Below are 17,740 nucleotides of genomic sequence, written 5' to 3' on the forward strand. Positions count from 1 at the left end.
GAGTGGTGGGTGTATGGAATGCTCTGCCCCAGAAGGCAGTCGAGACCAAGTCTCTGGATATTTTCAAGAAAGCGATGGATAGAGATAGTGGAATCAAGGGTTATGGGGATAAGGCAGGAACAGGATACTGATTGTGGATGATCAGCCATGATCATAATGAAGGGTGGTGCTGGCTCAAAAGGGCCGAATGTCCGACTCCTACACCTATTGTCTTGATTCTCTGAAGGACACGGGTAGGGACTATTCTGTTCGGGACTAACTGAATGCCGGATTAGTTTGGCCAAGCATCAGGAGATTGCAATCTTGACGGATAATTGAGGTCCTCTACAGTTCCTTTATGGTAACCTCAACCTGTGCAGGAACTGAACACTTGCTGCTGGCGCATCTATACGCCAACTGTGCCTCCCCCACACGGGAACACGCACGCCCTTACCTCATGTGAGCGGGCACACGCATGCCCCATCCCCCCCCGCACGACTGAGGGTCGAATCCCAGAACGGCCCTCCCTAATGGCACTGTGCGTCTCCCCCCCCACCCCCCGACAGCGCACGGACTGCACTTGTTCAACGCAGCGGCTCACTTCCCTGCCCTGATGGAGGGAAGAATTCTAAAACGGGCGATACACAAATGCCGGGGCCCAGAGAGCGTGGCGCCAAGCCCAGCGCAAGGAAAAGCCATCGCTGGTCAGCTGAAGCTGGGCCAGGAGGGCCCCCGGGTCGGGCCATGGAGAGAAAGACGAACACTTTTGGAAGAACGCTCCTGGAGAGTGGCGCTCCAGAGGCTGACAGCGCTCTGGGAACGGGAGAAAGTGACGCCGCTTGAGAGTCGGAATGACGACGGGGACGCTGACCAGCTCCAGTGCCCCAGACCCCAACCCATGGAGCGTGCGAACCCACCCGGGGAAGTGGCTGAAAGGAACGGCCAAGTCCCTGGGATAGGCTCTCGCGGAACCCGGGGGGGGTCACCAACGGGAGAGCGAGCCGGTCGCTATCAGCCGGTCACTTACCGGTGCTGTAGCCGTGAGTTCCGTAGCCGCTCGCCTGCTGGAACGCTGTGGCCGGGGCATTCACATTCACGCCATGTTGCTTCGACGATGTGGGGGGCACCTGCGGGTGGCCATCAAAGAGAAGAATCCGTCAAACGCCGCCCCCCCCGATCGGCAAGGGTGGCACACGAGGTCCCAGCGCTTGGCAAACACCCGGGCACGCTGCGCCAACAGGTGGGTTCGAAACGATTCTCACACCAGCCCGCAGATGGGGTGGGCTGAGGAAGACCACCCGCCATCAGCCGGTGTTGGCCCACCCCCGAATGGACCATCAAAACAACGCGTCAAAAACTGTGGCTCTGGAATAGCGCAGCCGGTCAGGCAGCGCCCGAGGGACAGGAGAGTCGGCGGTTCGAGCATCACAACATTCCCTATGAAGGGAATATGCCCAAAGCCTCTCCTGTTCCTCGGATGCGGCCCGACCGGCTGCGAGTTTCCAGCGCTGCCCTTTTTTTGACTGTGCTCTCCGGCGTTGGCAGTCGCTCACTTTCTCCATCAAAATGATGGGCCACTGCAGCACTTCACTGAGGCTAACGTGGAACCCACCCCAATGAGTGCCAGTATTGGAGGGGGATCAGCCCATGAGACGCAGAAGCAGAGGAAGGCCATTCGGGTCCATCGAGTCTGCAGCTGCATCCAATGAGATCTTCGCTTGCCCTCAACTCCCACTTTCCTGCCTTTTCCCCCCCTCACTGATTTAAAGATCTGTCTCAGCCTTCAAATTAAGCCGAATTAGCTGCGTGACTAAGACATAGGAATCGGGCCACGTGACCCACTGAGTCTGCTCCACCCTTCAGCCAGGTTTCTCCTGCCTTCTCCCTGTAACCAGTGATCGCCTGACCAATCAAGAACCCGTGTCTTATACTTCAGGACCCAGCATCGGCAACACTCCGCAGTGAACAGTCCCACAGATTCACTCCCTTTCAAGAGAAGAAATCCCTTTACATCTGTCTTCAAATGGACCACCCTTTACTCTGAAATGATGCCCCTACTCAAGGGGAAACAGCCTCTCCATATCGCCGCTGTCAACTTCCCCCTGAGAATCCTCAATAAGGTCCCTTCTCATTCTGCTGAACTCTGAGTACAGGCCCAATCTACTCAACCTCTCCTCATAAAACAGTCCCACCCCAATACCCGGAATCAGCTGAGTGAACCCTCTCTGGACTGCCTCCGACGCGCCGGTCTCTCTTTACGCCCCTGAACGGTTCACAGTATTGCAGATGTGGTCTCGTGTAGGTTTAGCAAACCGTCCCTTGATTCCGACCCTGGGTTTGAGACAGTCCAAGTTTCGGGACGGGCAACCTGGTCAAACTACTTCAGGATCGTACGCCCTCCAATGAGAGCGCCTCTCACTCTTCAAACCAACACCAGGCGCCTCATCGGAGAGCCCACACATTGTCTCCCGCCCCACTCCTTCTCGCCCAGGAACTAATCTCAAGGACCAGGAAGGTGGTGGGGGGCGTAGTAGAGTCTCTCAGCACAGAAACAGACCCTTCGGCCCAACCGGTCCATGCTGACCATAATCCCAAACTAAACCAGTCCCACCTGCCTGCTCCTGGCCCATAACCCTCCCCAAACATGTCCTACTCACGTAACTGCCCCAATGTCTTTTAAATGTTCTAACTGCACCCACATCCAACACTTCCTCAGCAAATACATTCCACACTTTTTAAAAAGTTGCCCTTTGTGCTTTTAAATCTCTCTCCTCTCACTTTACAAATACGCCCCCTAGCCTTGAAATCCCCCCGTCCTAGGGAAAAAGACACCTGCCATTCACCTTGTCTGTAGCCCTCATGGCTTTTCAACCACTACAAGGTCACCCCCTCAACCTCCTACGTTCTAGTGAAAAGACCTCCCAGCCTGTCCAGCCTCTCCTTATAGCTCAGACCGTCCATTCCCGACATCATCCTGGTAGATCTCTCCTGAACCCTCTCCCTCTGAATCTCCTTCCTGTAACAGGGCGACCAGAACTGGACACAGTTCTCCAGACGAGGCCTCACCTGTACAACCCCAGCACGGCGTTCCAACACCTGTACAGAGGAACCTCGATTATCCAAAGGACACAGGTGGGGAGTATTTTGTTCGGTTAATCAAGTGCCGGATAATATAGCTAGACACGCATCGAGACCATGCGATTTTGTTCTGATAATCCGAAATTAGGTTATTCAAATGTTGGATAATCGAGGTTCCTCTGTACACAAAAGGTCCGAGCGATGAAAGCAAGCATGCTAAACACCCTTTAAACCACCCTATGGCATTCCTACAGGAATTCTATCAACAAACACATTGACTTGGGTCGCATTTACCACCGCCTGAGAAAAACAGGAAATGACATCACCACTGGAAATGATGTCACCACAGGAAATGCAAATCACCGACCCAAGTAAACCCAAACATATAAATACAAAGCGGACTACACCACCGGTGCTTCATTCAGAGGCTCACTGAAGATGTTACCTAGTATGGTGACAAAACATCTGAAAATGAACCTTCCAGCTTACCGAGCAAACCTACATCCAGAACCACGCAATCTATATTGTCACAAACTTCAAAGATTACATACCTAAGTTCCCATGTCTCCCTGTTCTAGAACAACACCCAAGGAGCAGTAAATCTCACGACCTTTACAAAGAACACAGACGAGTACTTGAAGTCTGTCGATTATTGGGAAAACCCATCTGGTTCACTAATGTCCTTTTCTTACCGCTATTCCTTACCTAGTCTGGGCCTACACGTGACTCCAGACCCACAGCGATGTGGTTGACTCTCGAGCAATTAGGGATGGGCGATAAACTTTGGGACCCAAAGTTGTGAATGGATTTAAAAAAAAAAAATCCCAGGATAAGGACCGAGTGCAGGAACATGGGACCAGTATAGATTTTTTCTGTGCAGACTCAATGAGCTGAAGGGCCTCTCCCACATTGCGTACGATTTTACGAGGCGGCGGGGGGGGGGGGGGGGTGGATGGGTGGGTGCGAAAGCAAAACGTGTACCGGAAAACGTGAACCCGCAGGATAGAAGGGAACAACACTAATGCTTCCAGTTAGGGGGTGCGAGAGGTAGCAAAGCCTGTGCTAGCTGGCTTGAGACATCTCTCCCGGTCCACCACGCACCTACCCCCTTCCTAATTCCCCAACAGTAAAAAAAAAAATCCACCCCCTCCCTACCCCGAAAATAATTACTGCAAGAATGTTTGCAGAATCTCTTTTCGAAGGTTTTGGAACCCCGCTTCCTGGAAAACAAACCCGCCTGCGATCGGGAAGATAAGGCTATCACGACTGAAACACAGACTGCACTTCCCAGATAGTGACCACAACACTCAAAACGTCTCTCTGTTTTCAAGATAATGAAGTGAGGTTGGGATGACCCTGACACGAGTTGGAAGTGGGTACTGCAGATGCTGGAAAAGCACGGTAGGCCAGGCAGCATTCGAGGAGCCGAAGCAGCGATGTTTTGGGCAGGAGCTCATCAGGAATGGCCTCATTCTTGATGAAGGGCTTTTGCCCAAAACGTCGATCTTCCTGCTCCTCGGTGCTTTTCCAGCACCACTCCAATCTTGACCAGAGAGCGCCGGAGTCAGGCAGCAGCCGCTCGGCCCATCCCTGGCCGTGCTAGTCCCACTAAAGTCAGGAAGCATGGAGAAGTCAGGCAAAGTGCTCTGGTCCAGACGAAGTGGAAGTCGCTTGCTCGCCTCCTGCACCCCTGACAGGGGACACCCTTCCTTCCCACTCCCCCGTCACGGTTCATAGGCGGTACTCACGGCAAACATGGCGGGTCCGTACTGGAAGGTGTTGGGGAGCCCGGGCACGCCGGCGTAGTATGGCAGACTGGTGTAGCTGTAGCCCGGTGGCAAGGCTGGATTCAGGAAGGTCTGCTGCGTGGTGTGGTGGCTCTGCGTCTGGTTCTGCTGAGGCTGCGCCAGTGTGGTGGCTGGGGCAGGAGAGGAGGCGTCTCCACGGCCAAACTTCGTCAGGTCTCCTGGGGGAGGGCACGGGGAATGAGTGAGGGAGATGGAGAAGGTGGGGGGGCGGGGGAGGGAGAGAATGAAGGTTTGTGGTTACCAGTGATTCTTCTCGACAGTTTAACTCCCCCCTCCAATGCATCTCTGGTGCTGAAACCTCTTGTCACTTACCAGAGTACGGATTATTTGTCAGGCTGGCTTCCCTCCCAGTGATTGGGGTGGTGGGAGCGGCAAACGGAATCCCATAATAGTCCTGAAGAAGAGACAGCATGCGGTTAGACACGAGGCCAGGAGTCTGTGGCGTGTCACAGCAATACTGCATTTACGTGGCACCAATACCAGCGCCCAGGCAGGCTCAGAGTGCCACCGCCCTGGCACAAAGTCACCGACAGCCCCATTCTGACTGGCCCCCTCACCTTCCAACACCGACTCAGCCTTCCTTAGGGCCATCGGCAGGGGGAGGCACTTCAGCCAATCCAGCGCCCCAAGTCAATCGGCTGGGGATGAGGATACGAATCACACCACAGCAGAACTTTGATGTAAAAGGAAACAGCAGCAAGTTTAATGGTGACTGCCAGCTGTCTACTGGAGTACTGTATCCAGTTCTGGCCCCTTTTTGTAGGGAGCATGTTGAGTCAGAGATTTACCAGGATAGAACATAGAAGAATACAGCGCAGTACAGGCCATTTGTCCCTCGATGTTGCGCCGATCCAAGCCCACCTAACCTACACGAGCCCACTATCCTCCATATGCCTATCAATGTTGCCAGAAACGGAGGGACTGAGCAATCTTAAAGAGCATCATCTCAAAATAGGGTCTTCCATCTGGAACAGTATGAGGGGGAATTTCTTCTGAGGGTAGTCAGTCTGGAGATTACATTATCACAGCAGGCTGTCAAGGCTGGATCATTAAGTATATTTAAACTCAGTAAGGATACCAAAGGTGATTGGGGAGAAGGCAGAGAAGTGGAGTTGAAGATTATGAGATCAGTTATTATTTCTTAAATGCGTTTTGCCTGTGTATGTTTGAGCACAACAAGACTCCAATATTTAAACCTTGATGTTATGGGAGAGGGCTTCTTAGCCACGTGGAGGGACTGTTGCTCTGGTGGTGGGAGGGGGCGATCGCCCCCTCTATCGCAGGCCAGGCAGGGGGCTCACCGCCCGTCTGAAGGGTCACCTGATCTGACCAGGCAAGGGCTTCGGTCGCCGGTGCTCAGAGAGGAGGAGGAATTCCTTCCCTCCCAAGAGGGAGGGTCTGTGGAATTCTTCACCGCACAGGGCTGTCAAGGTTGGTTTGTTCATCGGGATTTCTTCATCGGGAAGGGAATGAAGACATCATGGTGAAAGGGTAGGAATGGGTGGGAGTTGAGGACGTCTGCGATCTCATTTAGTGGCAGAGTACTCTACCAGCTGAACGACCCAGGCCCCCCCAGGGTAAGCGAGTCCAAAACTAGAGGGCACAGGTTTAAGGTGAGGGGGGAAAGATCTAAAAGGATCCAAGGGGCAACCTTTACACGCAGAAGGTGGTGCGTGTATGGAATAAGCTGCCAGAGGAAGTGGAGGAGGTTGGTACAATTACATTCTGTTGGATCTGTTGATCACACCGAATTGTGGAGCAGGTCTGATGGGCTGGATAGCCTTTTTTCCAATTTCTATTCGCGTGAGGCCATCCTGCACACCTCTCCTCCATGTCCTTTGTGAAGGATATTGGTGAGGCCGCTTTTGGAATACTGCGTTCAATTCTGGTCTCCCTGCTGTAGGAAGGACTTTGCAAAACTTGCAAGGGTTCAGAAGGATGTTGCCAGAGTTGGGAGGGTTTGAACTATCGGGGAGGGGCTGAACAGGCTGAGACTATTTACTTTCCCTGGAGCGTCGGAGGCTGGTGGGTGATCTTATAGGAGGTTTATAAAATCATGAGGGAAATGGATAGGGTGAATACTCAGGGTCTTTTCCCCAAGGTAGGCAAGTCCAAAACTAGAGGGCATAGGTTTAAGGCGAGAAGGGAAAAGGCTTAACAGGGATCCATGAGGCAACTTTTTCACACAGAAAGTGGTGCGTGTATGGAATAAGCTGCCAGAGGAAGTGGTGGAGGCTGGTATAATAATTACAACACGGTGGCTCAGTGCTTCACAGTGCCAGGGACCTGGGTTCAATTCCAGCCTCGGGCAACTGCCTGTATGGAGTTTGCACATTCTCCTCGTCTCTGCATGGGTTTCCTCTGGGTGCTCCAGGAGCCCCCCCCCCACCCAGTCTGAAGATGTGCAGTTTAAGGTGAATTGGCCACGCAAAATTGCCCAGGTGTTCAGGGATGTGTACATGAGGTGGATTAGTCAGGGGAAATGTAGAGTAAGAGGGTTGGGGAATGGGTCTGGGTGGGTTACTCTCTGGAGGGTCAGTGTGGACTGGTTGGGCCAAAGGGCTTGTCACCACACTGTAGGGATTCTATGGTTCTTACAAGTTGTCAGGATGGGTACATGAATAGGAATGGGTGCAATGGGCCAAACACTGGCAAATGGGACTAGATTACTTTCGGATATCTGATCGGCACGGACGAAGGGTCTGTTTGCGTGCTGTATGACTATAACAGCAATCGCCCAGTTAGGGCTTTCCATCAGGTGACTGTTACTGAGAAACCACTGACAGCTCAGAGGGACAAAGAAAGAACAATCCCCCCCCCACTCAGGGAGATCAAACACTTACCAGAGGAAACCTTGTCTGAAGCATTTGCAAATCGTCATAGCCGTACACCTGAGGCTGGGACAAAGAGAACGTTAACAGAATTTGCCCGGGAACAAACCTGCGTTCAAATTCAACTCAACTCTGTCAGGAAGGGCGGGGGTGGGAGCGGGCGATCGATATACACGTTCTCACGTGTACTGAACTACAGTGAAAAGCTTTGTTTACGAGCAGTGCAGATCACAGACAGCAGGGATGCACAGATCAAAAGAGTTAAGAGGCACAGCATGGTAACAGCTTCCTGCTTCATTAGTACAATCCCTCTGATTCAGGGACATCCACTGCGTCGCTGGGTGGAAGGGCTGATTCCATCAGGGGTGGGTGTGAAGCAGGGGCCTGGGGAAGGCAGAGGTAGGGGGAAGGGAGGGTGGGTGGCTTCCATCTGAAACCCCTGCGGCCCCTGTTTCCCCGTCCAATGGTCTGGCTTCAATCAGATGATACGCCAGGGTCACCAAACACTCCTAGTGCTGGTGTTCACACACGTCCTCTCTCGAGCAGGGGAGGGGATGGGGGAGGGAGAAGAAACATCAGAGCAGCACCCCCAGCCTCTTCATTTTTGGCCGTTATTAGTGGGGTTTTTGTTTGCAGGTTGGGATCAGGTGGGAATGAGGGAACAGTATCACCATATAGTTCCCGGTTTTACAGAACAGCCCGTGTATTACCACCCGGGTGCAGAGAAACCCAATGGCACACTTGTTTTTAAACACCCGTTCCTCACCTGATATGCGGGGAGCAGTCCCGGTGCCACGATGTATGGGTTAGGCAGCAACGGTGGAACCCCCGGGGGCAGATTGGGAGGAGCTTTCCCTGAAAACCATTATAATTAAACGTTAATGTTACATGTGGTCACTGTCGGGTCACAATTCAAAAGCAAGTAAACACTGCTTCTATCTAATCCATTTGAATTACAATGCAGCACCCCAAAGCAATGCTCTCAGTCAGAGGTTAGACACACAGTAAAACTTCCCCTACTCCTAAACTCAGAGTTAAGCTCCCTCTACACTATCCCCCTTCACATCAAACACTCCCAGAGACAGGGACACCACATAGTTATAGAGTAAAGCTCCCTCTACCCTGTTGCCCATCAAACACTCGCAGGATGTGTCAGCATGGGGTTAGATACAGAGTTGAGCTCGCTCTGCACTGTTCCCAAACACTTCCACAATAGGGACCGCATGAGGTTACATGTGGAGCCTAAACTCGAAATGAACTAAACACAGATTTTATTTTGTTTTTTTTTTAAAAAAAAGACTAACTGCAGTCATAGTGACGATGAAATTGCTGAGTGCGAGTTAGCTGGGTGAGTTGTTTCCTCACTCATGTCCTTCCTGGCAAGTGCTGACATGTCCTGGTCTGGCCTTCGGGTGACTCCACACCCACAGCACTGCGGCAGACTCATAACTGCCTTCTGCCAGCAAGCCTCTCAGACACAGCACAGCACCCCCTCCCCAACCAGAAGTCAAAAGAAGAACAACCCTGTGCCATTGTGTCCCTATGCCACACGGACCTCAGCAATACAGCACTGGCTTTAAGGTGAGGCGGTCAGAGCTGGCTTAGACAGCAACACACAAACTTCAGGAAGCTGATTCGTCACAGGAACGAGAGGTGAACGAATCGAAACGGAGGTGGGGGGGGTGATCCGAGAAGACTTTTCCAGAGTGGACGCCTGGAGGACATTTCCCTGTGTGGGAGAACTGGGGGGGGGAAGCGGACCCTAAAAACGAAGAGGGCTCCCATCTAAGGTGGGAGCCCCCCCCTCTTCCGTACAGAGCGCAGAGACAGAATCACTGACACCACAGGAGGCCATTCAGCCTGCTCTGTCATCAAACGACGATCAATCACTTCGATGCCTTTTACCCACATCTCCTCATCCCAGTGATCAGAAATCTCGACCCTGAACAGACAAAGTCTGAGCCTCCCCTGTGCCGTACACTTAAAAACTCTCAATCCCGACTAAAATAATTTCTTTGCGTGCCCAACTTAAATGCCATCCTGATTTTTAAATCATTCCTCCCTAGTTCTATATTCCCTAACCAGGGGAAACACCTTGTCTGTATCTAACTCTGAGCATCCCTTTAAGTATTTGCCAGTTTCAATGAGATCACCCCCTCATTCATTGAGTCTCCAGAGGATACATATATCGGCCTAATTTCTCATTAGGTACAGTCTTGCCAGCCCAGGAATGTACCGAGTTCATCTTAGGAAGAGTGACTACAACGGGACGCCCACACCACTCCGGGTCCGGTGTAAACGGGACGCCCACACCACTCCGGGTCCGGTGTAAACGGGGCGCCCACACCAGTCCGGGTCCGGTGTAAACGGGACGCCCACACCACTCCAGGTCCGGTGTACCCAAGCTCCAATAGAATAGAAGCAAGACATCACTACTCCAGCACTCAAATTCTCTTGCGAAAAGGCATTGGATTTATATTTTTTATCCACCAGAGGGGGGCAGACACATGTCTCGAGTTCACGTCGCCCATGAAAGACAGTACCTCTTGAGAGCACAGTTGGCTCTTGGTAACGCCACAGGCCGGGATAATTCTACACAGGGGTTTGACTGTCACAAGGGGGCGGGGGAGAAGTGGAAGATGGCGACATCCTGGATTGTTAATCTGGAGCCCCATTTAACATTCTGGGGTTCAAATCCTGCCCTAGGCGGGTACAGGAATCTGAATTCACGTTTTTAAAAGGACAGAATCAGGAATGAAGTGTCTAATACTGTGATCTATTGCTGATTGTCAGAAAAACCCATCGGATACCCTTCAGGGAAGGAAACTGCCCTCCTTACCTGGTCTGGGCCTGCACTTGACTCCAGACCCACAGCAACAGAGTGGACTCTGAACTGCCCCCTGGGGCAACTAGGGATGGGCAATCAACGCTGGCCCCAGCCAGCAACTCCCTCATCCCCTGAATAAATAGTGTATGCATGTGAGCACAAGGAAACATCACATGATGCTTGGCTGAATTGTCACTGGAGAAAACACAACACTTGAGTCACACTGGGTGTGAGCAGGGTGAGGCAAACCGAGGCTGGGTCAAACAGCAGAAGGGTGTAGAGCCACGCAGAGAGAGGGACAGAGTTTCAGGGAGGGAACCGCAGAGCTCAGGGCTCCAGGCAGCTGAAGGCACAGTCACTGAGAGCAGCGCCACAGGTGTCGAGGGATGCAGAAAATGTCAAGACTGGAGGAGCGCAGAGATCTTGGAGGGCTGGAGGAGATCGATACGAGATGGTGGGGCACAGCGGAGACTGGGAAGAGGAACAGGGCACTCTGGGAGGTGATGGGAATGGCGGACACGGGAGAAGGGGAGTAACGGGCTGCAGTAGACACAGAGAATAGGGAAACATGCAGCAATTTTAGAACCGCCTTTTCAAAACCAAGCCAGATTTCGCTTGGGGTCTTGCTGGGAGTCGAGATTCCTGTGGTTTAAGGAGCGCTACATTTGGGCCACTGTGTGACAGAAACTGTCCTTAATCTGTGCGCGTGGTCTCGCTGAACCCCACCCCCCCACACGCTCCCCATTACCTGACGTGGTTGCAACAGTGCTGCGAGAGGCAGCTGTCACAGTGGAGTTGCTGACCAGACTCAGATTCAGGCTGCTCACACTCCCGAGGGTGTTGGAGACGCTCGATGACGGAGCGACCGACACAGTGCTGGCCGCTGTGGCGAAAGTGCTGGGGGACGTGTGGAGACACGCTTCACTTTCCACACTTGTGTGCTGTACGGAGACCGGAAACAGGACGATGAGAGAGTGTTAGTTGGCGGCCGGAGGTGAGGGAGTCACTCAAACATTAAATAAACCTGGGCTTAAACAAAATATAACACGAAACTGCGTGACACACACACACACACACACACACACACTGCTGCCTCATGGTGCCAGGGATCCTGGTTCGATTCCACCTACAGGCGACTGTCTGTGTGGAGTTTGCAGGTTCTTCTCGTGTCCGTGTGGGTTTCCTCCGGGTGCACTGGCTTCCTCACAGTCCAAAGATGTGCAGGTTAGGGTGGATTGGCCATGCTAAATTGTCCCATAGTGCCCAGGGATGTGCAGGATTAGCCATGGGAAATGCAGAGTTACAGGAACAGGGTAGGGGGATGGGGATGGGTCTGAGTGGGATGTTCTTCAGAGGGTTGGTGCTGGGTCGAACGGTTTGCTTCCACACAGTAGCGATTCGGTGAATGCTGCCTGAGGCGGATGCCAGTCTCCAACTTGCCTGTCCCCTCTTTCTCTACCCGAGTTCGTGCAGGAGCAGCTCACTTTGTATTTAGCTTTGCATTGCCTCCAGGCAGATTTGCCCCCTTTACAGAGAGGTGAAAGGAGGCAGGAGCCGGGGAGGGCGGGACCATGAGCACGGTGGGTGGGTATAAGAGACGCAATTCCAGAGCTGAGGACCCCAAGCAATTCCAGGCACGGCCTCAAACTGTGCGGCTGGAAGGTGCACACGAGTGACTGGAAATTGGGAGTGAACAGAGACCAGCAGCTCGGGGGGGTGTGGGATAAATACCCAAGGACGGGTCTGTGTGGGGCTAGTTCGACGTAAACCCTACAGTCACTTCATGGAGAAAGAGAGGACTGCAGGTGCTTGGAGATCAGAGTCAAAGAGAGTGGTGCTGGAAAAGCACAGCAGGTCAGGCAGCACCCGAGGAGAGTCGACGTTTGGGGCATGAACCCTTCATCAGAAATGTCACTATTTGCCCAGGGTAGCAAAGTGAAAACTAGCCTTGTGTCAACTTGAACGTCCTGCAGGAACATAGAAACGAGGCCATTTGGCTGTTCCAAGCCTGCCCTGCCGTCCTATGGACTCCGGGCTGACCCCCCCTATCACAGTGCCATATTCTCACTTTCTCTCTGTTCTCCTTGACTCCTTTAATATCGACAAATTAATCAATTCGGGGAGGCAATGGCCCCGTGGTATGGGCTGTTCACCCAGAGACCCAGGTAATGTTCTGGGGACCGGGGTTCAAATCGCATCATGGCGGATGGTGGAATTTGAATTCAATTAAAAGGCTACGGAATTAAGAATCTAATGATGACCGTGAATCCACTGAGAATTGTCAGGAAAAACCCATCTGGTTCAGGGAAAGAAACAGCCATCCTTACACCTAGTCTGGCCTATACGTGACTCCAGACCCACAGCAATGCGGTTGACACGTGACTGCCCTCTGGGGAATTAGGGACAGGCAATAAACGCTGGCCCAGCCAGCGATGCCTGCATCCCGTGAACAAATGTGCTTAAAAGTTGCCTTCTCGAATATATTTGGTGACTTGGCCTCCACAGGCTGCTGTGGGAGAGAACTCCACAGGTTGACCACCCTCTGAATGAAGAAACGTTTCCTCATCTCAGTCCTGAACACCCTATACCCCCCCGAGACTATGTCTGCTGGTACTCGATTCCCCCCAGCATCCTGTCTGTCCGAACTGTCAGGATTTCATGCCTTGCTGTAAGATCTCTCTCCCTTGAAATTTCCAAATTCTTGGAAGTGCAGGGTCGGATTAGAACAAGTCAGCATGGATTTAGTATGGGGAGGTCGTGCCTGACAAACCTGTTAGAATACTTTTGAAGAGGTAACAAGTAGGTTAGACCAGGGAAACCCAGTGGATGTTATCTATCTAGACTTCCAAAAGGCCTTTGATAAGGTGCCACATGGGAGGCTGCTGAGTAAGGTGAGGGCCCATGGTGTTTGAGGTGAGCTACTGGATTGGGGATTGGCTGTCTTACAGAAGGCAGAGTTGGGATAAAAGGTTCTTTCTCAGAATGGCAGCCGGTGACAAGTGGTGTCCCACAGGGTTCAGTGTTGGGGCCACAGCTGTTCACTTTATATATTAATGATCTGGATGAAGGGACTGGGGGCATTCTGGCGAAGTTCGCCAATGATACAACGTTAGGGGGACAGGCAGGTAGCACTGAGGTGGTGGGGAGGCTGCAGAAAGATTTAGACAGTTTAGGAGAGTGGGCCAGGAAATGGCTGATGAAATTCAACCTGAGCAAATGCCAGGTCTTGCACTTTGGGAAAAAGAACACAGACATGGACTATTTTCTAAACGGTGAGAAAATTCATAAAGCCAAAGTACAAAGGGATCTGGGAACGCTAGTCCAGGATACTCTAAAAGTTGACTTGCAGGTTCAGTCCGTGGTTAAGAAAGCAAATGTAATGTCATTTATCTCAAGAGGGTTGGAATATAAAAGCAGCGATGTGTATCTGAGACTTTATAAAGCTCTGGTTAGGTCCCGTTTAGAATACTGTGTCCAGTTTTGGGCCCCACACCTCAGGAAGGACATACTGCCACTGGAGCGTGTCCAGCGGAGATTCACACGGATGATCCCTGGAATGGTAGGCCTAACATACGATAAACGGCTGAGGAGCCTGGGATTGTATTCATTAGAGTTTAGAAGGTTGAGGGGAGATCTAATAGAAACTTACAAGGTAATGCATGGCTTAGAAAGGGTGGATGCTGGGAAGTTGTTCCGTTAGGTGGGGAGACTAGGACCCATGGGCACAGCCTTAGAATTAGAGGGGAGCCAATTTAGAACGGAAATCAGGAGATTTCGTCGGCCAGAGAGTGGTGGGCCTGTGGAATTCGTTGCCACGGAGCGCAGTGGAGGCCGGGACATTAAATGTCTTCAAGGCAGAGATTGATAAATTGTTGATCGCACATGGAATTAAGAGCTACGGGGAGAATGCGAGTAAGTGGAATTGAAATGCCCACCAGCCATGATTAAATGGCCGAGTGAACTCGATGGGCCGAATGGCCTTACTTCCACTCCTATGTTTTACGATCTTCCTTCTAAACTGTAGTGAATACAGACACAGTTGGAACAATCTGTTGAACAGCAGTCCTGCCATCCGTGGTTACCAGCCTGGTGAATGTCTGCGGCACTCTCTCTGACTGGTATATCCTCCCTTAGCAAGGGAGACCAAACCCACGCACAATACTCCAGCTGCAGTCTCCCCAAGGTCTTGTGTGAGGCAATACACCCCTACGTCTCTCCACCTCTTGCAGTGCAGGCCAAGACACCACTGCCTTCCTCACTGTATCTGGTTACTTTCACTGACTGGTGTAGTCACCAATCGCAATGCCTCTCTCACTGCTTCCTCACCCCCAACTCTCGCTCACTCACTTTTTCAATCCTGTTGTACAGCTTCACCCACAGCCAAAGAGATGTGCAGCACAGAAACCTTTAGTCCAAGTGGTCGAGATATCATAAACTAATCTAGTCCCATTTGTCAGCACTTGGCCCATATCCCTCTAAACCCTTCCTATTCATGTCCCCATCCAGATGCCTTTTAAATGTTGTCATTGTACCAGCCTCCACCCTTCCTCTGACAGCTCATTCCATACACACCACCCTCTGTGTGAAAAGGATGCCCCTCAGGTCCCTTTGAAATCTTTCCCCTCTCACCTTAAACCTCAGCCCTCACACTTTGGACTCCCCTATCCCAGGGAAATGGCCTTGTCTGTTCAGGAGAAGGTGAGGATGGCAGATGCTAGAGATCAGAGTCGGGAGCGTGGTGCTGGAAAAGCACAGCCGGTCAGGCAGCATCCGAGAAGCAGGAGAAACAACGGTTCAGTCGATTCACCTGCTCCTCGGATGCTGCCTGGCCGGCCATGCTTTTCCAGCACGTTGTCGATTCACCCTATCCACGCCCCTCATGATTTGATGAACCTCTATTAAAAGAACCCCCCCCGCCTCAGCCTCTGACGCTCCAGGGAAACCAGCCCCAGCCTATTCCGCCTCGCCTTGTAGCTCAAACCCTCCAAGCCAGGCAACACTAGTGTAAACCTTTTCAGAACCCTTTCAAGTTTCACAACATCCTTCCTATAGCAGGGAGACCAGAATTGCGCACAGTATTCCAAATGTGGCCTGACCAATGTCTTGTACAGCCGCAACATCTCTGCTGTTTGAGGACTGAAATCTTCATAGAACCCCATTCGGCCCATCGAGTGCAGACCGCCCCTCCGAACAGCATCCTACACAGAATGAATAAGCCATTTCCGAGGGAAATTGGATTGGCGTTCAAGGGGGAGCACACTCAAAGGTTGTGGGGAGGCATGCACCAAAAGCCAGCAGGGAGTTGATGGGATGAGTGGCCTCCTTCCAACAAATCCAGATTCTCCCCGACGGGCCCAGGATCCTCAATCAGCCGTCCCTTCTGTTGAGAGGTCAAAATCCTAGCGTTCCCTCCCATGACGATGTGGGCGCATCCCAAGGACGGCCAGTGGTTCACCATTTCACCTTCTCCAGGGGGCGTTGGGGATGAGCAATAAACGTTGGCATAGAAAGCAACACTCCCCTCTCAGAACGCACAGGCAACTTGCTAAGTTTTGCCTCAAATCAAGCCACCTCTGAGCAGACTGGGGGTGGGGGGAGACCTTGCGCATCGACACTGATCCAAGACAAACTGCTACCCGTCCACACACCACCTCGTCACCAGGAGGAGCTGTACGTGGAGGTTGAGGCCTGGTTGCTGCACACTCCTTGGAACAAGACCAGATCATTGAGGGTGATTTTTTTTTGAAAAAAGAGAGAAACAAAACAACTTACCAAGTGGGTTGAAGTTGAAGAGCGCCCTGAGGATGAAGATAGACTGCTGCTCTGTTGGGTAGACGCAGTGCTAGAAGTGTAAAAGCAGGGAGAGAAAGGTAGACATTAAGAGGTGGATAGCAGTGGACGCTGGCAAGTCCCAGCTACACACGTACCGGCCGGGAGGGATTTTACAGCAGTACCCGGTTTGAGGGAACATGGCCTGATTGACCCCGAAACAGGGGGTTAACTGGGGGCGTGTGGGGGAGGAACCATGCATGCTGGGCGAGGCTGGAAGATGGCACGCGAGGGAGAGATCCCACATGACGAGCAAGGCTCAGGAGTTGGCAAAGTGGGTCGAAGGTGCGGGCAGAACCGAGCACGCTCGGGCAAAGGAAGCCGACACCCTGAGGGCGAGTCGGAGCTGGGGGAGGAGAGTCGCCTTGCTGCAATACCCCACGCAGCATCGGAATTAAGTCATTTCAACAGGATTCGGGGGCAAGGATGGGGGTGGGATGGTTTAGGATGGCAAGGGCAGCGCAGGGTGCAGTGTGTGTGAGGTAAACAGGGCTCTCTCTCACTGCAGTTCAGAAGCAGCGGGGGAACGATCTCTTTGAGAGACCCAAGGTGGAGGGTCATTGAGAGCACATGGGACTGTCACGCCAATGAGTACTCCCCCTTAGCTGGGACTGATCAACCCTGGGAGTTATTTCCTAAACCTGAATTAAAAGACATGTTTTGGAGTCCCGTTCGCAACAACTTCAGCGGCTTCGGGAGCTTCCAAAACCACAAGGAGACAAACCGTCAGGCAGAGTCACAACATTGTGTGCACTCTGAAAGGGGTGAGCCAACACGGACTTGACAGCGCAGGAAATCGCCTCCTTCCTATCACCGGAGACCAAAGGGACGTGCTAATGGGGAACTGAGAGGAGCTGCTCACCTGCTCTGCTGTGGGGTGGTAGTGCTTGGCAGCTCCTCAGTGTGACTAAGGCTGGCCAGGCCTGCAGGGTGCTGGCTGTTCGATGTTAATAGCGACGATGCGGATACTGCATTCGAGAGTGAAGCCATGCTGGGGACCGCGGGCGAGTCAGACTTCACTGCAGAACCAGCTGCAGCTGCACAAAACAGGAGAGACAAGGGTTAACCGAGCAAGGGGTGGGCCCGCCGTACACCCTCTCCACGAGTCACCTCACCAGTGAGGCAGCCACAATCTGCTGGGGGAAGATCGACGCAGACGGTCTCCATACTGAGGGACCCGAGGCTGTACCAGCTCACGAACAGGCCATTCAGCCCTTCTGCGCTGTGGTTCTGCGTAATGTGAGCCATCATCTGGCCTACTCTTGAGTCACCACCACCCCCAAACCCAAGCCTTCTATTCCTTTCGCCCTCATGTTTATTCAGCTTGCCCTCCCCCATCAATGCATCGGTGCTATTCATCTCACCCTCACCATCCCCCCCTTCAGGAT

General features: G+C 52.5%; 1 protein-coding gene across 1 annotated transcript in view; it reads right to left on the reverse strand.

Annotated features, from left to right (window-relative positions):
• Positions 1-17,740, reverse strand: part of LOC122544751 (ubiquitin-associated protein 2-like) — a 44,871-nt gene that overhangs the window by 9,534 nt on the left and 17,597 nt on the right. The window contains exons 6-14 of the mRNA XM_043684075.1: positions 17,215-17,396; positions 16,296-16,365; positions 11,272-11,464; positions 8,463-8,551; positions 7,709-7,762; positions 5,178-5,259; positions 4,806-5,023; positions 1,007-1,106; positions 851-853 (exon numbers count right to left, since the gene is read on the reverse strand). Of these exons, the coding sequence (XP_043540010.1) occupies positions 851-853; positions 1,007-1,106; positions 4,806-5,023; positions 5,178-5,259; positions 7,709-7,762; positions 8,463-8,551; positions 11,272-11,464; positions 16,296-16,365; positions 17,215-17,396 (991 nt within the window). The remainder of the gene's footprint in view (positions 1-850; positions 854-1,006; positions 1,107-4,805; positions 5,024-5,177; positions 5,260-7,708; positions 7,763-8,462; positions 8,552-11,271; positions 11,465-16,295; positions 16,366-17,214; positions 17,397-17,740) is intronic.

Source organism: Chiloscyllium plagiosum, chromosome 51, assembly GCF_004010195.1.
Source record: "Chiloscyllium plagiosum isolate BGI_BamShark_2017 chromosome 51, ASM401019v2, whole genome shotgun sequence".
Taxonomy (NCBI): domain Eukaryota; kingdom Metazoa; phylum Chordata; class Chondrichthyes; order Orectolobiformes; family Hemiscylliidae; genus Chiloscyllium; species Chiloscyllium plagiosum.